We start from the raw sequence: 25999 nt of genomic DNA on the forward strand, positions 1-25999 counted from the left end.
TCAATACGATAACAATTCCGCTAGGCTGAGCCATCCTCGCATCTCTCTCTGGCTCTTCCGCCTTGGGTACAACAGTCTGGATCCGACAAAGCTGCAGCCAGGAGCTTCTGCTTCGGAGTCCACCAAGACAAACAGGGGGCAATGTCTTGGAAGACCAGATAACTGGGCTTTGGTGAGGCACCTACGTGCAGCAGTGTCGCATATGGAAGTTGACAACATACTCAGCATTAGTCCTCTGCACTGAAATAGCAAAAGGCTCAAAAGGGTGAAAGGTGAAGGCAACAAGGCGTCGCACGGTGTGGTTGATGGGGCGACCCAGTAAGCCTGCCTGGATCTCAAACTTGAGCAGACCAGAGTCCCGGGCATAAAACCTACACGGAAGAAGGAGAGAAAGAGAAGATGGTACAGATAGTCACTACCATCTTGTAATCTGCACAGCACAAGGACGCGGCAACTCATTATTTAATCCTACGATATCGCCTTTTACATCGGCCCCATGTTATCAGAAATGCAAAACCACCTTTGTCTGAGCAGCTCGTTTTATGGCCAGGGTGACTATGAATTTTCCTGAGCTGTCCTGAGTCACTGGGTCATCCCTTTCCCAATATGACCCTCAGTTAAAGCCTTAACTACAGCCACACCTTTTCCAGAAAAACTGCCCCAAGACTGCCTAGGCTAGGGCTAGAAATGAAATGCAAGCCACATGAATACTTTTAAATTTCCAGGTAGTCACATTAAAAAAGGTAAGAAGAGAAAGGTGAAATTAATTTTAGAGATATATTTTTTATTTAACCCAATACTGGTATCCAAGATATTATCATTTCCACCTCTAATCCAGATAAAAAAAAATTAATGAGGTATTTCACATTCCTTTTTTTGTATTAAGCCTTTGAAATCGGATGTGTGACACATGAGCACGTCTCAGCATGGACTAGTCACATTTTAAGTGCTCAACCACATGTAGTGAGTGGCTATTACCCAGGACAGCGCAGATCTTGGCCCGTATTTGAGTTTTTCATTTTTAAGAAAAAATTCTCTCGGAAGGTTCTTTTTCACACACAAAAACAAAATACTAAGTAGTTTTTCATTTTTCAGCTAATACTTCCATTCATCCCCATAATTAAAGACATGTTCCCATACGCATGATAAATGTCCTCGGGTATCAGGAACTAGAGATGTTCAGTGGGGCTGGGGCTGAACTAGGTAGGGGAAGTCCTAGAAAATGAAGTGCTCTCTGGGGCGCCTGGGTGGCTCAGTGGGTTAAAGCCTCTGCCTTCGGCTCAGGTCATGATCCCAGGGTCCTGGGATTGAGCCCCACATCGGGCTCTCTGCTTAGCAGGGAGCCTGCTTCCTCCTCTCTCTCTCTCCGCCTGCCTCTCTGCCTACTTGTGATCTCTGTCTGTCAAATAAATAAAATCTTTATAAAAAAAAGAAAGAAAAGAAAGAAAATGCAGTGCTCTGAATTACAAGCTCTTTAACTTCCCTTTTGGAAAGCAAACATATGGTAGACATAAAGATATTCATAGCCTCTGACTCAATAATCCCACTTCCACGAATTTGTATCCTCAGAACTTAATTTAAAGGGAGGACATAGTGATGTGAATAAAGATGGCAACTCTAGCACAGCTCCAATGTAAAAATGCAAGACAGAATAAAGGCTCAGTGACGGGATTAGTTCAGTCAACTGTGGTACATCTAACTGAGGGATTGACAGGCCATCATTGGACGGTAACTCTGAGGACTATGGAACATCAAGAAACGTTTCTAAAATAAAAGCAGGCTACACAGGACAATGTAACCAGGACTACAACAACATACATGTGAACATGCGTACTGACAAAGACTAGAATGGAACACACAGTACAGGTGTTCAAGTCATGGCATCTCCTCTTCTAATGCCTTTCATATCCTCACATTTCTCACTTTAAATTAAAAGTAAGTGAAAAGCCCCTTTGGTCAGAGGCAATAGCCATTTCCAAATTGTAACTTAGGTTAGTCTCTTTTCATTTTAGAAAAGCAAGTCAGAAAGGAGAGGAATGTATCTCATATTACCTTGACAATATCAAATGAGGCCCGTGATACAATTTTTTGTGTGAAAACCACATTCACTTCACCCACACAGTCTCCAACACACAAAGGGCTTGTAAGGTAAAGTGAGTTGTTTGAGCTTCTAAATCGAACTACCAGTTCCCAGGAAATGTACACGAATGAGAAAAATCGTAAACACTACTCCGGGGATGCACGAGCAGACTCCAAATGTGGGCAACACTACAGGACAATTTCACTGCAAGGAAGGTAAGAGGGAAGCAGAACCTTCAGAATAAAATGGATTTAAGGGAGTAGCAACTAATGCAATGTGTGAACGTTATTCAGATCCTGATAGGAACAAATGGAACCATAAAAAGAACATTTACAAGACAACAGGAAAATGTGAAAACTAGGTACTTGGTGGTCGTCACAAAATTTTAAGAATTTTCTTAGGACAGAGTAATGGTATGGAGGATATATTTTTCTAAGTCTTTATCTTTTAGAAATTCATGCCGAAATATATATGAGTAAAAACTGCTATAAAATCTGGGATCTGCTTCAGAATAATCAAGAGTGGCAGTTTGGTGGGGCGGGGGTGGGGGGGCGAGGGGGGTAGAAAGAGATGACAACATTGACCATGACCTTATAACTGTTAAAACTGGGTGGTAGGTATGTGCAGGTTCATTATACTCTTCCACATTTTATATGTTTAAAGCTTTCTAGAATTTAAAAAAAAAAAGGCAACTGGTTTTTGGAACTTGACTACAATTTCCCAAAGGAAATACTATGAGCGATGATTAACTGTTCAGAATGTGTTACACAAGTCTATTTAGCACACAATGAAGCTGGACAGTGAAACACTACCTAACACTGCTTCGATGTGCAAAAGGCCTTCCACTCTCTAGCTAAGGGTTCCAGGAACACACCCCCGCTGAAATCACCCCACGGGTGGTGATGGTACCCGTTTCTCTCCCTAGTATCTAACACAGCACACAAAACACAAGCTCCCAACACGGAGAAAACGGGGGGGGGGGTGGTCTGTGGAGTGGACATCTGTGAGGGAAGGACTGGCTTAGTTTTCCAGGTTCTAGCAGTAACACAGTAGTCCACATTCTAAAATTTCTCATGTGAGGACGCATGTGTTTCTCCAAAACATGCCTATTTCCCAAATTATCTCTGCTATCTTTTCTACTAGGTAACATGAGGGGATAAAATAATTTGAGTGAAATAAAATTAGAAAGTCTCAACTATAAACACTATTATGAAACAGTATGTGGTTTCCTACCCTGGGTACCTTTAAAAGGGAATAACACTTACCTGAATCGGATGTTTTGATGAAAACCAAAGAGCAGAACTACTTAATGTATGAGACTAGTACTACATGATCAAAAGCACTCGTCACATTATAAAAACAGCCTGTCCTTCCAATCAACCCATGAGTCCCAGTGGGCACAGTCACAGTGGAATGAGGTTCAAGGGGAGACAGAGAGAGAGAGAGAGAGAAGGCCATCTTTAGCCCGTGGGCAGTTAGCCGCTAGAGCAGTGATCGTGTACCTGATAGGATGATCTCCGCAAGTCTTGGGTCGCTCCATGACAGATACCCACTTGTCATCGTAGCTGAAGAGAGACAAATCAAGGTAGGGGCTCCCGCTGTAAGACTGGGCACTGATGGGTAGCTGACCCAGCAGCCGGCGCACTGCCTCCGTGTGGCCTCCATACTTGGCATTTACAATAGTGTCTTTAAACCTAAAACAAAGCACCAGGGAGGAAGGCTGCATTAGCAGGCACACAAAGCTGCCTTGGATCTCAGGTCGATAAAAGATGTCTAAAAACAACTCATTCTGTAAACAGAAATCCAGATAATGAAGGACATCAGGACTCCCACACATCACAAGTCTGCCTGGCTACAAACATTCTCAAAAACCAGAAAACAGAACTTGAAGTAAGAACACTGAATCACTTTAGAAAAGTTAACACAGACTCTCTAAACAAGTTTCCAATGAGTGTAACTATTCTATGACAACACTTCTACTCAAATCTACTTCCCCAAATGGCAGTCTCAGCTTGCATGAGAAAGGAGTTACAGAGGGACGCCTGGGTGGCTCAGTTGGTTAAGTGACTGCCTTCGGCTCAGGTCATGATCCCGGCGTCCTGGGATCAAGTCCCACATCGGGCTCCTTGCTCAGCGGGGAGCCTGCTTCTCCCTCTGCCTCTGCCTGCCGTTCTGTCTGCCTGTGCTCACTCTCTCTCTCTGACAAATAAATAAAATCTAAAAAAAAAAAAAAAAAAGAAGGAGTTACAGAGAGCAGGGAATGTGTGGAGAAGAGGAGCCTCTCTCCGACTTCTTGGGATCAGTTGTAAGTCAACTTTCATCAAAACTTTCGAAAAAACACTCATCCCTTGTTTCAATCTGGGAGCTCGCTGCCTGTACTCCCACAAAAACATCAGTACCTAAAGAATAGTAACATGGACACAGAGTCACAAATCTCATTTACTTTGAGTAATAGTAACAACGGAGCAATTATTTCTCACAACTGTCAAGAATACTAAATTTAATACCATTTGACCAAGTACTTCTACTCTTCTAGAAATTTACCCTAAGGAAGCAATCCCACACGCAGAAAAATCTCTGTGCACATTCAATACAGCATTGTTTATGATAATGATAAATTGACAGAAAATTAAAAACCTAATGGAAAACTACAATATCCAAAGATTACATGGTTACAGAGGAAATGTTTACCATAATGGTAAGTAAAAGCAACAGGCTAAGTCTGTACACACAGTATGATTTAAAAAAAAAACAAAGAAAAAGGGGTGCCTAGGTGGCTCAATCAGTTAAGCATCTGCCTTTGGCTCAGGGCATGATCTTAAAAAAAAAAAAAATTAGGCCTAAAAAAAGACTGGTAGAAATGTATCTAAATGATAATTGCATTTTTGTGATCACATTTTGATTTTTTTCTTCTTTTTCACTGTCCCATTGTTTCTTAGAAAGAACGTCAACTATCAGTAATACAGTTTTTAAAATCTCTGTATCAAAGCATATCATATATTTTTTAAAGATTTTATTTATTTGACAGAAAGACAGCAAGAGAGGGAACACAAACAGGGAGAGTGGGAGAGGGAGAAGCAAGCTTCCCGCTGAGCCAGGAACCCCATGTGGGGCTCGATCCCAGGATGCTGGGATCACCACCTAAGCCGAAGGGAGACGCTTAACAACTGAGCAACCCAGGCAGACACCCCTATTATACGGTTTAAAACTTAAAGGGAAATAATTTTTTTTAGTCCAGGGAGAAAACAGAACATCCCATCCCTGAAATTAATGGAATGAAAACTAATGAAATAAATTTAAAAACTTGAACATTCCCAACTTTGTGGAGACCAGAAAGCTCGCGGAAATGGGTTTGGATTTTTGCCTTCACCGTTAACCTGTGATGCTGGACGGACATCAACAGATCTCAGTTTCCCCCGAAGAAAGCTTAGCTCGCAATACTGCTTTTCCGTTACTCCTCTTGACAGTAATTTTCACAGCCTCAGTGTAAATCACAAAATTAAATCTTGGGCCAAAGAGAACTTCTTTCTTTCCCTTTTGAATGGGCTAAAATCATAGACTCTGGGCTCTCGGGTTTGCAGCGCCTTTCCAGCCAAGATCTAGTACTACCTCTCATAATCCACACTCTGCCTTGCCTGGCTCACTGGCTTCAGATGCTGGGGGCTGGCCCACGGCTGCATGATGATGTCATCATGTCATACGTCACATCATAAGTCACAGCCTCCATGACGGTCTCTTGGCTGAAGCAGCTCGTTTTCCCCAGCGGCACCACCGGCTCCACTCTCTGGGCCATCCACTGACAAAAAGATGAAGCAGTTATCCCTGGGACGTCTTCTGGCATCTAACTCCTGGTTCACTGTCACTCTGCCCAGTTATGCCTCTCCCAGTTCACGGGGACTTCTAAATTCACAGAGATTATCCTTCCAGCACCATGGCTCCTAGTTCCTGAACCTTCAGTACTAGGTCCCACAACCTCTCCTGCTCTTAATCAATTCTTCCCCACCTTTTCCTAAACCATCAGTTCCCCCCAAACTACAATTTAAGACTATTTCCTGTACCATACTTTTGTGGTTTATGTGGAAAATATAATTTCCAGAGGCTTCCTTAGAAAAGATACACGAGAGGCAATTTTTTTGAGAACTTTCATGTCTGAAAATGTCTTATTCCATCTTATTGGATATAAAGTTCTAGACTGGAAATCATTTTTTTCACAGAATTCTGAAGGCATAATTTTACTGGCTTCAAGGTTTCAGTGTTATTACTGGTAGGCCCAATACTATTCTGATGACTTATTTTTTACCATGTGAAATGTATGTTCTTTCTGCAAGTTTTTACCATCTTCTCTTTATCCCCAATGTTCCCAAACCTCATTTTAAAAGATTTATTTGTTTGCGAGAAAGAGGGAAAGCGTGAGTGGAGAGGGGCAGAGGGAGAAAGAGAATCCTAACAGGTTCCACATGGAACCCAATGTGGGGCTTGATCCCATTACCCCGAGACCATGACTTGAGCCAAAATCAAGAGTCGGACACCCAATTGACTGAGTTGTCTAGGTGCCCCCTCAATGTTCCAAAATTTTATGATGATATGCCTCAATATGGGTCTTTTTTTATTAGTTACTTGATGGAGCTAGATAATTATTTATGTGGGGGCATAAGGCATGTTTTGCAACACTTGGCCAGTTTCTGTGCTGTAAATCCTCCTGCTGTAGAAGGTACTTCTAGGTACCTTTTAGGTCAACTTCAAGGTACCAAGGTGACACTGCTGAATGTGGAGCTGCCGCAAGATGAGCAGTAGCACATCACCGGGTAATATTTTCACCATGCAGATAAAACAGATACAAATATACTCAAAAGCCTAAGTAGTAAAATAACTACAAAATATTTTTAAGTTAAAGATAAGATTTTTTTTAAAAGATTTTATTTATTTGAGAGAGAGCGAAAGAGAGAGAACACGAGCAGGAGAGGAAGAGAGGGAGAGGGAGAAGCAGACTCCCCACTGAGCAGGGCGCCCGACACAGGGCTCAATTCTAGGACTCCAGGATCATGACCTGAGCCAAGGGCAGATGCTTAACCAACTGAGCCACCCAGGCACCCCCAAAATAATTAGTTTTCAATAAGGACCACATTTAGCAATAGCTTGCAAAAATTCCTAAAAGCTTAACAAACGGGCTCTCGTGAGCCAGCATGAGCCAGTCCTAGCACACCACTGAAAGGTCCTGCCAGTCTCGAAATTGATGTTCTTCAGGCCTGGAAAACTAGATTTACATTATTTCCTCCCTATCATTTTCTCTACTGCACCTTGTGGAAATGACCAGATAATGGATGTCCTCGGCAAGTTCTCTAATTTCTTTTCAGCATTTCTCTCCCATTTTCCTATTTTTTATCAGTTTACTCTATTTTTTTGGAGAATTCCTCAACTATACCTAACAAAGTTTAAGTTTCTGTTCTAGGAATGTTTCTTTTTTATAGCATCAATTATTTCAGTGATTGCAGTGTTATTCCTTTATTCTTTCTACTGTTTGTTTTATTTTGGTCTCTTTCAAAATAAAGATTTTCCTTAAGTAACTCACGATCCTTGGTGCCCCTTTTTTACTTGAACATTTACTCTAACCTATAATAGATCCACATTCATTTATTTTTACTAAAAGATGACTGGAGACTGTAAAATTAAGCATTTTAGAGCCCTGTGTTCACAAGAAATAAAAAATAATTCCAACTTATATAAACATTATATTTTCAATGCAGCAAATCATGACAAGATGCTTAATGAAATGTTACATTATGATACAGTTCTGTGGGGGGAGATAAAACAGATATATGAATTTGAACGTAAGAAAAAACCATGTAGGGGCGCCTGGATGGCTCAGTGGGTCGAGCCTCTGCTTTGGGCTCGGATCATGATCTCAGGGTCCTGGAATTGAGCCCCGCATTGGGCTCTCTGCTCAGCAGGGAGCCTGCTTCCCCCTCTCTCTGCCTACTTGTGATCTCTGTCTGTCAAATAAATAAATAAAGTCTTTAAAAAAAAACAAAAAAGAGGAAACAATGTAAAATTTCAGAGTACTGGTATAATTTGCTCCCTCTTTTATATCAAATACTGAATACCAAACTACTATGGCATCTGGATTCCCCAGGTTATGTTTAAAAGCGCTGAATTGGGGCACCTGGGTGGCTCAGTGGGTTAAGCATCTGCCTTCAGCTCAGGTCATGATCCCAGGGTCCTGAGATGGAGCCCTACATCCGCCTCCTTGCCCAGCAGGGAGCATGCTTCTCCCTCCTCCCTCTGCCTGCCTCTTCCCCTGCTTGTGTTCATGCTTTCTCTGTCAAACGAATAAATAAAACTTTTAATTAATTAATTAATTAATTAATTAAAATAAAAGTGCTGGGTTATACATCATCAACTTATGCAATGTTATATGCCAGTTATATCTCAATATAATTGGCTGGGGGAAAAAAGGCCTGTAATAATTTTATTTTTAAAAACCAATTTTTGTTTTTAAGATTTTATTTATTTATTTGACAGAGAAAGACATAGCGAGAGAGAGAACACAAGCAGGGGGAGTGGGAGAGGGAGAAGCAGGCTTCCCGTGGAGCAGGGAGCCTGATGTGGGGCTCGATCCCAGGACTCCGGGATCATGACCTGAGCCGAAGGCAGACGCTTAACAACTGAGCCACCCAGGCGCCCCTAAAAACCAATATTAAATATGCACTGAAAATTGCAATTTCTGCAATTATTACAACTTAACAGCAGAAGAATTTAAGATCAACTAAAAAATTAAAGCATGAGGGTATCTACAGTTGTCAAAATCTTCCGGTGGTATGATACCAAATTCTGAGGATCACAAAGCTGGAACTCCACCTTTCTTTTCAACTTTTACTTTCTCCTCCTGAGACTTCCTACAATTTCACTTAATTCTAGATGCATTCTGAAAGAACTCTCAAAAAAACAGCCTCCTCTAATTACTGGGGGAGTTCACTCCTTCAACAAACACCTAATGAGCTTCTTCCACATGAAAGACACTAGCCTGGGTGCTACGGGTACAGCAGTGAATACAACAGACTAAAATCTCTACCCGCGTGGGAGTTTACCTTCCGGTGACTTCTTTGATACTTTCTCTCAGCCAGCTGTACCCATCTTTGTAATTAGTCGATAATGATCTGCCTGATTTTAAAACTCACTTAGAAGAAAATTCAGGGATGCCTGGGTGGCTCAGTCAGTTCAATGTCTGCTGTCGCCACGGGTCAAGAACTCAAGAGTTCTGAGATCGAGTCCTGGGTCGTCGGGCTCCTTGCTTGGCGGGGAGACTGCTTCTCCCTCTCTACCTCCTCTGCCTGCTCTGCCTGCCACTTCCCCTGCTTGGCTCTCTCTCTGACAAATAAGTAGATAAAATCTTTTTAAAAAAGAAAAAGAAAAAAAGTCAGGAGCATCTTGGTTTTGGCTCAGGTCCTGATCTCAGGGTTGCAGGATCCAGCCCCTCACTGGGCTCCACACTCAGTGTAAAGTCTGCTTAAGAGTCTCTCTGTCCCTTTGGCCCTCCACCACCCGCAAATTAAATACATCTTTAAAAAAATAATAAAAATAAAAGAAAAGGGGCACCTGGGTGGCTCAGTGGGTTAAAGCCTCTGCCTTCGGCTCAGGTCATGATCTCAGGGTCCTGGGATCGAGCCCCGCATAGGGCTCTCTGCTCTGCGGGGAGCCTGCTTCCCTCTCTCTCTGCCTGCCTGTCTGCCTACTTGTGATCTCTCTCTGTCAAATAAATAAATAAAATATTTAAAAAAAAAAAAAAAGAAAAGAAAAGAAAAAAATACACTCCAAGATGAAAAAAGCGAATTCTGATCCAGGTCCTGCCTCCAAAAATCCTTCTATACCGAAAAGGAAAGCTTGTAAGGCAGAAAATTTGTGTGAACCAGAGAAAAAGGAAAAGGCAAGTAACTTGTCTGAAAACCAATATCCATCTATTTCTAACTGAGTACTACCCTTTTATATAAAGATGAGGTCATACATTAGTGTATTTTTGTTCATTTTTTCCAGTGGCAGTAATGCTTACTCTGAGTCATCTGTTCACTCTGGTCTGACCTATCTTGAAACCTAAAGCAGATATTTTCCCTAACTGGCTAGAGTTGGGGGAGCAATTTAGTATGCGGCATCCAATAAGGCACTGACTGACTAGAGTAGGATTCAGCTTGGGCCAACGGCCCAAGGTAACCATTCATTTCACAATAATGTTCTCAGATAATTACATTTGAAACTGGTTCACGGGAAGACCTGGCTGATGGGGGGTATTAATTTAGGGTGACCCAGCTGTTGGTGGAGTATGAGTATCTGAAGGTCTCTTCTTTAGTTGGTCAGTTTCCTGAAGAAAAAATCTCGAACGTCCTCCCTGAGGTGTATAAGCCTGGCTGTCCAATCTGATAAAGGGGATAGGAATCTCACCTTCAGTTTTGTTGGTTTTCACTTAATTCTTGTTTTTATCATGACGAGTTTCGTCCCTACCTCAACTGTGCCTCATGAACATGAAACCAGAGCCTACATGGTTCAGTTTCTCCAGTGAATAAAGCTCCAGCCTTCTGACGAGGTGGTGAAGACAGGCTTAGAGAAGCGGGCTAGAGGGCCTGATTACTCCTTTCCAGACCCTCACCCAATCCTCCTATTGAAGCCTACCCATCAGAGGTATCTTCAGACGTACCTAAGGCTTCCAATTCCCCAACCCCTTCCAGATTTCTCTGGCAAGGCAAGTTGTTTCTTGATGGCTAAGCTCTTTAGTCTTAAGCTTTTGTTCTCTGAAGTGTGCCAAGTTGGTGTCAAGTTACTGGTGATCAATTAGCTTCTCAGCTCCCAGAACCGATTCAGATCTCTCTCCCGTTGATAATCATCTCCTGTCTCCAGTGCCTTTCCTCTCCCATTTTCTTTGGCTCTTGTGATATCTGTACCTCTTCCTCCTTTACTGTCATTTTGGTAGGGTGACAGGATGGAGCAGAGATAAATGCACATGTCCAACACATCATGTTTAACCAAAAGTTCTAACATTATTTCCCTGGTCATTCACTCAAAAAATACTTAAATGCTTGACAGTACATCATGAGAATACAGCAATAAATAATAAAGTCGTGGTCTCTCTTTCTGCAGCTCTCACACAGCTCTCCTTCCTCTAGGACGAATCAGAGATAACGCACAAGTAATTCCACAGGTGCTGACAGACAGACAGAAGTTCAGGATGACCCAAGGGGTTACAACAGGCAGACCAAACCAAAGCGAGAAGGGCACAGAGAATACAGGAATGGTTTTTTTGGAGGACATGACTACTGGCCTAACACCAGTGAATTGGCTAAAGAAAAATTAAGGCCTGTTAAGCCTGGTGGAAGAGCTTACCGGCGCTGGATCTGCCTTGCAAAATTGTTGCTGGAAGCTGAGCAGGGAAATTGGACTTCACTATGGAGGGTAGCATTACGGAAGAGGTCACAGAAGTTCTCAAAGAGCTCTAGAAGCTCATCTGATGTATTCTCAAACACGGCAATCACCTCTGTTGTCACCATATTGTATACCACGAAGAAAGATGCCTGCAGAAGAACAGAGAACTATGAGACAGCTGGATATACTGCCATGCCTTGGAAACGTACCACTTGGTTGAAAATTCCAACAAGTAAAACAAGCAAACACTTCTGCTCCCACACTAGCTTAAAACACGGCTCCAGGTGGTTCTGGGAGAGGAGGAAGCCTCGGTGCACTTTATCAATCAAGGGCCATCAGTCATGGCCAATACTGCTGGGTCTCCCACCACATCTGTGCTGTTAGGATTACTGAGCTAGCCTGCGTGTATGTGTAGAAAGGTTTCCAATCTTCCATTTCTGACTCTGCAAATTCAACACTTTTTCTTCCTAGTATTTATTCCTGACTTGTTCCCTAACCCAACCTGAAATAAAAAGCACTTTTTTAAAATGCCAGATTTAATTTTCCTCCCTGCTGAGAAAGTGATTGGTAACTGTAGCTGCCTGTTGACAAATTATTTTCTCTTGTATATGTACAGTTGAAAGTTCAATGTAGGGACATTTATTTTTCCTCTTAAGATTTCTATCATGCAGAGAGACACCTGAAGTACACCGTGTCCTAAAACTGCCCAGGCAAGTTGCAACCAAGCAGGGAACTGCTGCTTAACAAATGAAAAATCAAGGAGGCTTTTTCCTTTTCTTCCTTCGTAAATATTCTTTCGGCCAAGAGCATTTGGAAGATACATTCGAGATTTGTAGCAATTAAGATCAGAGGGGGAAGCTGAAAAGCATTCAAATGCCATAGGTGGCAGAGTCACTACTTTCTCTGAATTGGCCCCCGGGCGACCAGCCCTCTACACCACCAGTGTTCCGCCCCTGCCTAACAAGAAAGCTGCGGGAACCCCTGGTTTTTGTCCCAATGAATGTGGCAACGTGAACCAATCTGCAAGCTTTCAACAGGACTCCAGAAGTTTTCAGAACATTAGGATTAGTACTTCCCCCTCCTACAACGGAGTTGAAGTCATCAGTTCCTGGAGCCACATGGCCCACCTGTTTTACTACTCATTAGTCCTTCCCAGAGCTTTCATTACATGACTTTTACGGTCACCTGGAAATTAAATATGGTTGTAAATTAAAGAGGCCGCAGAGTAACCTGAGATTAAGACCCATAATATTAGCAAGGCTTTGTGTGTAGATGCACTTTTTCTCATTAACCTTATTGGAACCTATCATATTAAACTGGGGAAGGGGGTGGGAGGACAACTAGGGCAAACTGGGTTTAAAGTTACAAGCTCTGTAAGCAAAACACTGAGCACCAGTACTGCGTCTAGCCACAATTTATTAGAACTACCAGAAATAAGTGGGTCATGTTTTAGCAAAGGGAAGGATAATCTCAAATGTGGCTATCAGAGACAATTTATCCCCTCCAAATGACAAAGGTAATTATAGCTCAAACCTAAATAAAAGATTGACTCATGTCCTTTCTATAGACCTGGACAACATTTTGACCCTATCAGGGCTCCACCAGGATGCACCATAATTACGTGAATATAAAATTACACAAACGTTACTAGCCTTCCCTCCAGGGCAGACTGGCAAACACAGAAGGGGACAGAAGTCAAGGGTGTCACTGCCAATCTTCTATGACACATAAGATGGACTAGATTCCCATATGTGATGGCTCAATGGGCAATTTCATCATTAATAGGAAAGAAAATAACCCAGAAAAACTAATCCCCAACCACATTATTCCCCACCACCCACCTTTTTTAGAATATACAACCTATGATTCGGAAGATACTGGAAAGCCTTTTACTGTGGACGGCTGGTAAGGTCTTAGGAACAGTGTCCTGCACAGTGTCTCTTAGAACCAAATGCAAGTCAGTGAGAGATACAAGACAGCCTTCTTTGTGGCTGACTGGTTTGCTGTCTATTCTGAATCCTCAAACTCCTATCTAAGGAGACATTCTGGAAACAGGAGAACAGGGGGCAAGAGTAGAGAAAGGTAGGTCTCTTACTCGACCAACACTAAAGTGGAGAGCTTCTCAAAGAGAAATGCCCCAAAACAGCCTGAATTTCAACATGGTGTTCCAACCCAAGAGTCTTGGGAGCTTTCTGTGCCCTTAACACCACTTGATTCCCATTTGTGGAACAGCTCTCTCCTCTCCAAGATCTTTCATCCAAACTGAAATACCCTAGGATCTGCAGTCCTGATGATTCACTTGGGGGATCAGAAGTTTGGGCTTTCTTTTAATCTTTTCACTGCTCTACAGCCTATGGTCCAGCACATGGGCAAGGTCAGTGTAAAGTCATAAAACTTAACTGCCAGATGAACTTAACTATTAGTTACCTCCTAAGGATTCTGTGAAGAAGTATAATGAAATTAACCACTTAAGCAGGGAAGGCCAAATTTTTAGAAAATTTTTTGGCAGGGGAGGCCCCTGGATGGCTCAGTCATTAAGCGTCTGTCTTCAGCTCAGGTCATGATCCCAGGGTCCTGGGATCAAGCCCTGCATCAGGCTCCCTGCTCAGCGGAGAGCCTGCTTCTCCCTCTCCCACTCCCCCTGCTTGTGTTCCCTCTCTCGCTGTGTCTCTCTCTGTCAAATAAATAAATAAAATCTTTAAAAAAAAAAAAAGAAAAAGAAAAGTTTTTTTTGGTATGGTGGGCTCATTCTCATTCCTAGAACTAAAGCAGACCAACAAGCACAGTATCACAAAGTCAAGGCCGGATTACCCACCGGTAGTCCAAACTTTGACTTTGTAGCACTTGGGCTTCTTTCTCAAGGGAAGGGAAAATGCTCTGCAGGAGAGTTAATGTACTAATCACAGAGCTGACCACTCTCGTGTCAATGACTTGAGATTTAGCTTCCATTTTGTCCAAACACATACATGTGGCCAGAGAAAGTTGGAGCTATTTTAAGACTGAGGCCTAGGCTAACAAAAACTCAAGAGCATGGAAAATGGGAATTCCTGAGAGGCTGGCCATAGGCAAAGAGAGAAACCCTCCCACTTTCCCGAGGGGCCGGGGGCAATAAAGGGCCTGAGAGCACTTCACACCTGTGATGGGTCTGTGACCCGCAGGGTTACCACGTCCTCACTGGTGTACTTGATAAACAGATGGTTTTCATCCAGAAGCTGCATTTTCCACATGCGCAGCTGTCGCAGCTGGTCAAAATATTGGAAGAAGCGCCTCTTGGCCATCGCGCTCCCATCCTGCTCTGCCCGGCGCCACAGGTACACGAGCAGCCGGTGTTTCAGGGAGTTGATGAAGGGGTCTCTGAAAGGATTGGCCATGCCCGTCTGACTGTCCCGCTGCACCTCCGGGAAAACGGCCGACACCGTGAGGAGGTCATCCTCATAGCAGAAGCGGCCGATGGTCCTCACATCAATGAAAGTGCCTTCAGGAGTCACCTGGAAGACGTGGATGGTCTGCTGCTGCACCGACAAGATGGCCAGGATGTTTTTGTACAAGTACAGCCCTTGGTTGTGCGACAGGACCACCTTGTCACACTTGAAGGTGCGGGTGTCACACAGGCGGCCCGTGTGAAGGTCGATGATGTGAAGGGAATAGTCCTCCAGGGGGGACCGGGGGTTGGGGGTCACAGACTCGCTGTTCCGGTAAACCTCGTAAAAAGGGGGGTGCGGCTCATCCGGGAGGTAGGCAGCTGAGCCCACGATGACACAGCGGCAGTCGTCGGTGAAGAGGCTGCACTCCCGGTTCAGGTGCTCCCCGTTGGCGGCCACGTTGGTAATATGCAGCAGGACAAAAAAGCGTTCGAAGAGCCGGCCGCGGATGTTGACCGACCGCTGGTCGTTGCCATTGGACAGGATCTCCCCCTCAGAGCCCTGCAGTAAGTCCTCAGCTGCCTGGCAGCCCTGGTACTCGTAGATCTCAAGAGAGGTCTGGTCTGAAGAGAAAGCAATAAAGTAGCGCCCATCAGGCGAGAATTTACGCAAGAAACACGGCGGCTTTTCCACATTGACGACCGTGAAGTTGGGGAAGACATTCTGGTGGAACACTCGGACCTGATGCCAGTGGGTGCCGGCCTTGCCTGAGCCGATTCGCCGCCGTTCCAAGCGGTGAATGACATTTTGGTTCTGGATTCTTCGAGGTTTGATAGTGGAAACATGATGATCCATTATCACATCTCTGCGTGGAAAAGTGAAGAAGTCGAGAAAGCAAAACAAAGTTGACCAAAACATAAATATACAGAAGTCAAAGAGATTTTCCTCCTGATAACCTGGACCTAAGAGCTCGCGGGGTGACAGTGAGCAGCATTTCTCCTTCCCAGATCACAGTCAGAAAACAGTCCTGACATTTCTGATTCTAAAAACGGGTTTGAGGGAAGGACCTAATTGACTAGGAACACCTTCAAAGCACTCTTAGCTGTTGGAATAGTCAACAAAATAAACATAGAATTATATCAAATTTGTTCAGTATAAGAGTAACATCTCGTGCACATGCATTAAAGAAATATATTTACTAGCTGTTAAGATGTCCATACTACCTGGGGCACCTGCGTGGCTCAGTCAGTCAAGTGGTTGCCTTCGGCTCAGGTTACGATCTCGGGGTCCTGGAGTCGAGCCCCACATTGGGCTCTCTGCTCAGTCAGCAGTGAGTCTGCTTCTCCCTCTCCCCCTCTCTGATCTCCCTTTCTCTCTCAAATAAATAAATAAAATCTTCAAAAAAAAGGCGGGGGAGATGTCCATACTACCTATAGCAATCTATAAACTCAATGCAATCCCTAACAAAACCCCAATGGCGGTTTTTGATAAAATAGAAAAATTTATCCTAAAATGCACATGTAATCTCAAGGAACCCCAAACAGCCAAAACAATTTTGTAAAAGAAGAAAGTTGGAAGACTCAGACCTTCTGATTTCAAAACATGTAACAAAGCCAAAGTAATTAAAAAAAAAATTGTGGTACTGGCATAAAAACAAATATACCAATGGAATAGAGTAGAGAATCCAGAAACAAACCCTCACAGATGTAAACAACCCAAGATTCAGGAAGTTCAGAGAACCCCAAATGTGATAAACCCAAAGAAATCCATGCCCAGACACACTACAGTCAAACTTAAAAACTAAAACACAAAGTAGAAATCTTACAAGCAGCCAGGTAAATGATATATTACCTTGAGGGGAACAATTCAAATGTCTGGATTTCTTGAGAAACCATGGAGACCAGAAGGAAGCACAACGTTTTTGAACTGTTGCCTCTGGGTCAACAGTAAAATCTCAGCTAAAAAGGCAACTCTTCAGATTTTTCCCTATCTTCCCATTCATATCAACTCTCATTCTACCCTATTTTCTTTTCTTTAGCCCTCAGCGTGTTTTGAAATTATCTTGATTACAAGTATCTGTCACCACACACCAGCCCCAGGGGCCCTGCCCAACTCCAAGTGAATCCCATCATCTGGGGCAGTACCTGAGGCACAGTAAGGGCTCAGCAACATGGTAAATGAATGAATGGAGCAACATTCCAACATGGGCCTCCAAGGATCAAGAATTCACTAGGCAAAGTAAAAGAGGAGCATTTCAGAAAGAAGGAAGCCTAAAAAATACACTGGGAAAGAGTGTGGCATGATACATTTGGGAAACAGAGTAATCCCAAGTGGTTAGAGCCCAGGAAGCACAGAGTGAGTGATAAAAGAGAAGTCCAGAAAAGCAGATTGGAGCCAGACTGGAAAACACTTCACACACCACTCCACGCCACACCAGCTATTAGACATTTTAGCATGCAGTAACTTCCCCATATATATATATAGATAGATAGATAGATAGATAGATAGATCGATCTCGATATATCTATATATATTTTTGGCTTATAATAACAGAAATTTATTACCGTACAGATCCAGAAGATAGAAGACCCAAATCTACGCATTAAGAGGTCCATGTTCCCCCTGAAGTCTCTAGGGAAGTATCCGTCCTTGCCTCTGCCACCTTCTGGTGGCTCCTAGCAGCCTTGGTAGTAGCAGCAAAACTCAGTCTCTGGCTCCATCTTCACAAGGCTCCCCGCGCCCCCAGCCCCCAGCTCCCTGCCGGCCCTGTGCCTTCTTGTCCCTCTCTGCTGTGTACAAGGAATCAGTTATACAATTTAAGGGCCACTTTAAATCCAAGATGATTTCATCCTGAAGTCCTTAGTTACAATTTTGAAGGCTCTGTTTTTTCTTTCTTTTTTTTTCTTTTGTTCTTTCTTTGCTGTACTCCAATAAAATTTTCTTTATCTTTCTTTTTTTAATTAATTTTATTTTTTTATAAACATATAATGTATTATTAGCCCCAGGGGTACAGGTCTGTGAATTGCCAGGTTTACACACTTCACAGCACTCACCATAGCACATACCCTCCCCAATGTCCATAACCCCACCACCCTCTCCCTACCCCCAACCCCCCAGCAGCCCTCAGTTTGTTTTGTGAGATTAAGAGTCTCTTATGGTTTGTCTCCTTCCCTCTCCAACTATATTTTAGAAATAAAAACGTAACACACAATGTGGTATTTGTTTATACTGTCTCCTTCTAAAAGGGATTCGAAGTGTTTATGCATAGATACTGTCCAATCAAGTTAAAGATGTGCATACCTCCATGACTGACCACACTAAATTTCTCAAACTGCTAGTCACACGTCATTAATGAGGCCTTGAAATCAATTTAGTGGATATAATTGACTTTTTAAAAAGTGGAATAAAATAAAAAATATGAGCAAATACTATTTCATGACACATGTTTCAATTATATATATGAATTATAGGTACTGGGTGAAGATATAAAATGTATTTCCTACTGATCTAGACTGCAGCAAGAGAGTGCTTACTGCCTATCCCCAGGCCAAATCTTGTCTGCCTGGCTATTTACTTGGAAATAAAGTTTTATTGGAACACAGCCATTACCATTCATTTATATATTACCTGTGCTTTGCTTTTGTCCTACAAAGGCACACAGATGGTTAGTTGAGACCAAAGACCACATGGCCCACAAGCCTGAAATACTTAGTGTCTTGCCCCTCACATCAGCCTCTCTTGAGCACTGGTTCCTAACTGGAGCAATTCTGTAACATCTGGAGACAATGTTTGGTTGTCCTAACTTGGAAAGGAGGGATGTTATGAGTGTCCAGCAAACAGAAGCCAGGGGTGCTGCCCAACATCCTACAGTGAACAGGGCAGCCCTCCACGTTTACACCAAGATGTCAATGGTGCTAAGGATGAGAAACTCTGATCTAGAGAAAAGTCTGCACATGAGCCGGACTGTTAGCAACAGCAAAAACTGACCACACTCCAAATGCCCATGAACAGAAGCCCAGATCGACTCTTCCCAGCATATTCATGCAGTGCAATCTTACGAAGCAACCAATCAGTGCGCTACAATTATACATAACGACGAAGTCAACCTCAGAACACAACAATGCCTGAAGCAAGCAAGCAGCAGAATCGTTTTGTGTGACTCCCTTTATATAAGCTTCAAACGATTTCTAGTTTAAAGCTATCAATATATGTGGTATACAATTACAGAAAACAGAGGAATTATAAACATAAAATTCAGAACAGTGGTTACCTGTAAGAAGTAAGAAATGGGATGGGGACTGGGACACACTGGCAGCTCTGATGTCATATTTTTTCTTAAATCAGCATTCACTGTACTATCATACTTTAAAGACTACATATACTTTTAAAGTATTATTTGAACTTACTCAGAGTTGGTTTTTTTTTATTTTATTAGGAAACAATCACCGTGAAGACAATACTAAGGCAGGAGAGTAAGATGAAGCCAGATGTACAGAGAAATGCGTACCATGTAGACTTGAAGAACTGCCAAGCTTCTAATTTGGCCTTGATTTTTCCAAGCAAAGCAAAAAGGAAAAACCAATCAGTTACAGAATCTGCACAGCCAATAAGATAGAAACTTAACCGAGGCCTGGAAGAAGCACAGCTCTTCCCGGCACTGGAGTTTAAAAGCAATCCCTCTCCTAAGTTTTCTCAAAGGACCTTGGCATGATACAGTGAGCAATGTCCTCCATATCTGAACAACAAATCCTGAATTTCACACAGCTACTCAGTGTCAACAGTGACATTGTTGCTGTGGCTATTGTAACACAGCCTAAAAAACACACTATTAAGGTTTAAGCATTTCAAAATACCAAACAGCATACAAAACTGCCTCACTCAATCCCGGCCAAGGGCACCTCTGCCAACCTAAGATGAGGGCTGGAGTCAGGGTGACCGGAATGGGAAGACAGAAGCAGATAAGGCCCAGGCATGGAAGGACGAAGCATGAGACACCACCTAGCAGACAAACTGCTGAGTGGGATCGAGTATACTACAGCCGTTCAACTTAGAAAGAGCCACTGATCATACTAAGCAAAATAGATGCTTAATTCTAAGAAAACTGATGCACATTGTGTATAGCCCAATCTTAAATTCTCTGATTTGTCTTCTTAAGGGAAAGACAACAGGGGCGCCTGGGTGGCTCAGCTGGTTAAGCGACTGCCTTCGGCTCAGGTCATGATCCCAGAGTCCCAGAATCAAGTCCCCTATCGGGCTCCCAGCTTCATGGGGAGTCTGCTTCTCCCTCTGACCTCCTCCTGTCTTGTGCTCTCTCTCTCTCTCAAATAAATAAATAAAATCTTTAAAAAAAAAAAAAAAAGGCAAAGACACCAGACACTGGTGTGAAAGGTGTGAGGGGTAGGGTAAGTGGAGTTGAGGACCTGTTAACTTCAGCTCCAAATTATACAGAAAATCCTCACTGAATTTCCCAACATTTCTCTCAGCATGCACGCTCTCTGTCCCTCCACACACACACTCTATTTCATATCACACAACTGTGATTTTTAGAGATATGGTGAAGTTATTTAAGGCTTTTTCAACTTGTTCTCTTATTGTTCTGATTAAAAAATAATACACGCTCATAAAAATTCAAACACTATAGAAAAAAAGTATGAAATGAAACGCCCTTTAGGGTGCCTGGGTGGCTCAGTCAGTTAAGCACCTGCCTTTGGCTCAGGTCATAATCCTGGGGTCCTGAGATCGAGCCCCTCATCGGGCTCCCTGCTCAGTGCGGAGTCTGCTTCTCCCTCTGCCTCTGCACCTTGCTTGTGCTCTCTCTCTTATTCTCTCTCTCTCTCTCTCTCTCTCTCTCCAAAACAGAAATAAAGTTATTTCCAGAAACAAAGAAAGTCAGTCCCTTCTAATCAGGGTGAGAATCATTATAAAAAGAGTCAGAGTAACTGATGTTATTTTCCCAAAAGCTGGCCCTCTCCCAGCTCCCCTAGACCAGTGAATGGCCCAGCTACTCTCCTGCTTATCAGAAACCAGACACCTGACCGTCTTCCTTGACACCTCTTTCCCTCGGGCCCCCATCAGTCATCAAACTCTGGAGGTTTTCTCTCCTACTAAATAGCCCTCTCATCTTCCACTTACCTCTATCACAACCTGCCATACCCTTATCCCAACTTTTATAATTTCACGCCTGCGATACCGCATCAGCTTCCTACTAAACCCACTCCTTGCAACAGCCAATGATCTTTCCAAAAATGCTTTTGTGACCACGCCCTCTCCACTACGGATTAAAACAGGAAAGTATCTTCCCACTGCTCTTTAAGATCAGAATCAAAATTTTTTAACACGCCAGCCAGGTGCTCAAAGGTCTCAGCTCTGCCTCTCCAACCCCATCTTTTCCCACTAACTCGAACCACTTCATCAACAGGGATCCCACCTCCTGCCTCAGAAGCTTGGCACTTGCTATTAACTGAAACCTAAAAAAGCTCTTCTGCTCCCTTTGCTAACTCCAATTTCAGACATCAACCTAATTATCTCCTCCTAGAGAAGTCTTCCTTCACCTCCCCCTTAGCTCAAATACCAACTTAAGGGCCACATCTCGCCTTCACAACACTCGTCATCCTTCAACTCTGTCTCTGCACGTCACTCCTACCTGTGGCACTAATGGTGAGCTCCTGACCAGTACGCATATTCTGTGCGCCTCCTGGACACATCTTAAGCCTCCTTTCCTGTACGCTGGACCTGCCTCACGCCAAGGTCTTTGCCAACTCAGACATCCACAGGAGCTGTTCCCTCTGCCTAGGACGTCTTTCCCCGGGCCCCTGCATAGTTTCTCAAGTTGCAGCTCAAGTGTCCTCTCCTCTCTGATCTTTCTCTCTACAGCAGGCCTCCCCATTCCTTCTCCGTCTGTCTTCTCCACAGAAACGGCCACAGTGCGCGCATCTGCCTTTACTTGCACGGTTGTGTGACTCCCCACTACACCGTACTCCCTCTACAGAAAGCAACCATGTCTGCTTCGGTCACCTCAGTGTTCTCAGTGCCCAGCAAGGGGGCTGGCCCCTCGTATGCCTTCGGTACGTTATTTATGAATGAAAGAAGAAAGCCTGGCGGAACGGGGCCACTCGCTCCTCGTGTGGCACTATGAGTCCTTTTCCCCTTGCTGCGTCTCAGCTTCCCCACAAGGGCTGGCGCACACACCCCTCAAGTCGCAGTGACGGCTTCCAAAGCGGTAAGGGGATACCAAGGGGGCGGGCACACACCCCCAAGGGGGCGCCCCCGGAAAGAGAAGCCCGGGGCGGGGCCTCCAAGGGAAGGGAACGCTCAGGGAGGGCGGGAGCCGCGGGGCCTCGGCGTGTTGCGGGGAGGGGGCCGCCCCACAGCGGGAACGCGGGAAGGCCTCGGGGAAGGCCTGACGGGTTTGGAAGCTGGGCCAAGAAAGGAGAAGTCCTCACCTGTACGGTCCTCGTTCAAAGGGCCGGGGAGAAGAACCCCCCGGCCTGCTCGGCACGCGCCTCCCCCAGCCCCGCCCCCGCCATGCCTCCGGCCCCGGCACCCGCGGCTGCGAGCCCCCGCTTCCGCTTGCCACCGGAAGTGCGGTGCAGCGAGAAGGTGTGGGGAGAGCGCGGCGGCGTCAGCGGACACTGAGAGTATTCTAGCGCACCCTGGTGTCCGGAGGGGGAATCGAAGCCACAAGGAGCTCAGTAGCTGTGAGGGAAAAAAATTAACCCAGAGCCCTAACGTGGGCTTGTCAGTGATCTCTTAAGGTAATGTCTCTGAGCCTGCTGGACACGTTTGCGAAAACACAGATAAAAATTGTTTCACCTCTTGATTATATGCGCCCTTTCATCGGCGGAGGATCGATTTGCCCTGTGTTGTCCGCTCCTGCACAGTGAGCCCTTGGACCACCGGAATGTAACCCCCACCCCCCGCGCCCCCCCGAACATTCTGCCCAATACAGTTACTGGCCCATAGTGGAAGTGCAGAAAAGCTTCTTGCGTTAATCTAGTCCCATTACCTTTACTTGGACCGCCTGCCCCCAAATTTCCCCCCGTCGGCCTCCTTCGGATCATTCAGTTCTCAGCGCCTGTGACTGCTTCGGATTGTTCTCATTCCACTGCCACTTCATGCTACTTTTTGTTTTTTGGTTGCTTCTTTTTTTTTTTTTTAAGATTTTATCTATCTACTTGTCAGAGAGCGAGACAGAGAACACAGCAGGGGGAGCAGCAGGTAGAAGGAGAAGCAGGCTCCCTGCGGAGCAAGGGAGCCCAATGGGGGACTCCATCCCCGAACCCTGGGATCCTGACCCCAGGTGAAAGCAGGCAGACGCTTAACCAACTGAGCTACCTAGGCATCCCTCACGCTATTTTCTGTTAGCATTCATCACTATATGATATTACCCGGTGTGTGTGTGCGTAGGCATACGCGCAAGTGTCTTTGTGCTGTTTCCCTTCCCCCTTCTAGAAAGTCAACTCCGTGAGGGCAGGGATTTTGTCTTGCCCTCTATCTTCGCCTACAATAGGGTTTGGCATCTTGTCGGTGCTCTACAGTAAGGATTCCGTCCACGAGTGAGGGTCTCTGTCCACATTGTTCACAGCAATCCTAGGAGGAAGGAATGCTGATTAGCCTTTACAGATGAGGACACAGACTCAGGAAGGGTACGTGGCTAAGAAGAAACAGGGTGGGTTCTTGGAACGGTCTTGACATTTCCAGGCTGATTATCTCAGGTACTGACTGCAGAGTCTTCATTTTCTCTTCTGGGAAATGAAGATTTGCTGCCTAGTGAGGTTATTGAAAAAAATTTGAGCTGTTATCCTTAAAGCGCCTGGCACAGCCTGGAATGCTGTAGATGCTCAGTAAAGTGTTACTGCAGTTACTCAAGATCAAATCCCTTAACCCACCCATGATGAAATTGAGAGCCTGAGAGGGATATGACTAGGACAACTTCATAGGAACACAAGCAGCAGAATCGAGACTGTGACCAGGACTTCCATCTCCCCTTTTCAAGGGTTCTCTCCCACAGTATCAAGTTCTGACTCTGCCATTTGCGTTCCTACATGATGTTAGGCAGCTCACTCACCCTCTCCAAGTCTGTTTTCTTATATCGGAAATTGGGTAATTATCTGACTTGATAATTAGAGAGAAATCATTAATAATTAGATAATTAGAGAGAGATAACTAGAGAGATCACACAAGAGAATATTGTTTAAATTATCAAATGCTACCCAGATGGAAATGTTTGGGGACTGCGATCTCTGTGCTGAGCCTGGTAATTAAAATCGGGAGCTTTACTGGTACCAGAAGAATAACTGAGAAGAAACTCTACCCCGAAATCACACCATGTACAATTCCAGGGGTGCCTGGGTGGCTCAGTCGTTAAGCATCTGCCTTCAGCTCAGGTCATGATCCCAGGGTCCTGGGATCAAGCCCCACATCAGGCTCCCGGCTCAGCAGGAAGCCTGCTTCTCCCTCTCCCACTCCCCCTGCTTGTATTCCCTCTATTGCTGTCTGACTGTCTCTCTCCATCAAATAAATAAATAAAATCTTTTTACAAAAACCAATTCCAAATAGACTGGGGGCACCTGTGTAGGCCAGCTGGTTAAGTGTCCAACTCTTAACCTTGGCTCAAGTCATAATCTCAGCGGTGTGCAACTGAGTCCCACCTCAGGCTCTGCGTTGGGCATGGAGACTACTTAAGATTCTCTCTCTCTCTCTCTCTCTCTCAGGTGCCTGGGTGGCTCAGTCGCTAAGCATCTGCCTTCAGCTCAGATCATGATCCCAAGGTCCTGGGATTGAGCCCCACATTGGGCTCCCTGCTAGGTGGGGAGCCTGCTTCTCCCTCTCCCTCTGCCCGCTATTCCCCCCGCCTCTGTCAAATGAACAAATAAAATCTTAAAAAAAAAAATTCTCTCTCTCTCTTTCTCTCCCTCTGCCACTCCCCCCTCTAAAAAAACAGACCAAAGGCCTAAATGTAAAAGGCCAACCTATGACACTCTTAGGAAGAAACATAAGCATAATTCTTTCTGACCTTGGATTAGGCAACAGTTTCTTAGATATGACACTAAAAGTACAAGCAACCAAAAGGAAAAATAGATTAAACTGAACTTCATTAAAATTTAAAAATGTTGGGGCACCTGGGTGGTTCAGTCAGTGAAGTGTCTGTCTTTGGCTCAGGTCATGATCTCAGGGTCCTGGGATCCAGCTCCATGTTGGGCTCCCCACTCAGCAGGGAGTCTGCTTCTCCCTGTCCCTCTGTTCCCTCCCCACTGCTTGTGTTCTCTCTTGCAGTCTCTCTTAAATAAATAAATAAATATGTTTGTGCTTCAAAAGACATGAGAAAGTGAAAAGACAACCCACAGAATGGGAGAAAATATTTGCAAATCATATATCTGATAAGGGTCTAATATCAAGAATATTTTTTTTAAACTCCTGCAACTCAACAACAAAAAGACCAACTGAAAACTTGGCAGAGGATCATATATATACATGGCCAATAAACCACGAAAAGGGTTCAACATCATCAGTCATCAGGGAAACAAATTCAAAAGCATAGTGAGATGCCCTTTCACAGCCACTAGGACAGCTATGACTTTCAAAAAGGAACATAATAAATATTAGTGAAGATGTAGAAAATTGGGGTTTTCCTGCATTGCTGGTGGGCATGGCATAGTCATTGTGGAACATAGTTTAGCAGGTTTTGTCTGCTTTTTTTTTTTTAAGAGGGAGGAGGGAGGACAGAGGGAGAGGGGAGAGAGAGAAAGAAAGAGAGAGAGAGAGAGTCTTAAGCAGGCTCGATGCCCAGTGCAGAGACTGATGGAGGGGTTTAGACTCACGACCCTGAGATCAAGAGCTGAGCTGAGATCAAGAGTTGGAAGCTTAGCTGACTGAGCCACCCAGGTGCCCCCTTCATGTTTAACTTCTATTTAACTTACATTTATAAGGATGTCTTTAAAATCCTCTGACTTGCCATATTGTTCTTGCTATTTGTAGATTTACTGCAGAGTCCAGCATGGGGAGGCTGTCATACTGTGTCACACTGTGCTTCCTGGAAAATCTGCTAGCTATGGAGGAGGCCTGGGGTTGTCTTTTCTCCAGCCATTCCCAGGAAGTGGATTTCAATTCATTGCTCACAGAGTCTGATGTTATAGAGGTGACCAGAGGCAAG

At 44.3% G+C, this 25999-nt stretch overlaps 1 protein-coding gene across 2 annotated transcripts; it reads right to left on the minus strand.

Annotated features, from left to right (window-relative positions):
* Positions 1 to 67: 67 nt before the first annotated feature.
* Positions 68 to 22397, minus strand: DET1 (DET1 partner of COP1 E3 ubiquitin ligase). 2 transcript variants are annotated; one of them, XM_032836825.1, is made up of 5 exons: positions 22290 to 22397; positions 14620 to 15712; positions 11447 to 11634; positions 3583 to 3774; positions 68 to 371 (listed from the first exon to the last, which is right to left on the minus strand). In XM_032836825.1, the coding sequence occupies exons 2-5, from the start codon at positions 15700 to 15702 to the stop codon at positions 182 to 184; spliced, it is 1653 nt and encodes a 550-aa protein (XP_032692716.1). In that variant the 5' UTR covers positions 15703 to 15712; positions 22290 to 22397; the 3' UTR covers positions 68 to 181. The 2 variants fall into 2 exon arrangements, with proteins under 2 accessions (XP_032692716.1, XP_032692718.1); XM_032836827.1 differs by lacking the exons at positions 68 to 371; positions 3583 to 3774 and adding an exon at positions 10666 to 11016.
* Positions 22398 to 25999: the final 3602 nt, after the last annotated feature.

The sequence above is a fragment of the Lontra canadensis genome, unplaced genomic scaffold, assembly GCF_010015895.1.
Source record: "Lontra canadensis isolate GAN:19392208 unplaced genomic scaffold, GSC_riverotter_1.0 scaffold94, whole genome shotgun sequence".
NCBI lineage: Eukaryota > Metazoa > Chordata > Mammalia > Carnivora > Mustelidae > Lontra > Lontra canadensis.

Coding starts and splice junctions, on each gene's coding strand:
- DET1 (XM_032836825.1), bottom strand. CDS start 15,702: ATGGATCATCATGTTTCCACTATCAAACCTCGAAGAATCCAGAACCAA. Junction 3,775..11,446: donor GCAAGGCAGATCCAGCGCCG/GTAAGCTCTTCC, acceptor GCTTTGTTTTAG/GTTTAAAGACACTATTGTAA. Junction 372..3,582: donor TGCGGAGATCATCCTATCAG/GTACACGATCAC, acceptor TCTTCCGTGTAG/GTTTTATGCCCGGGACTCTG.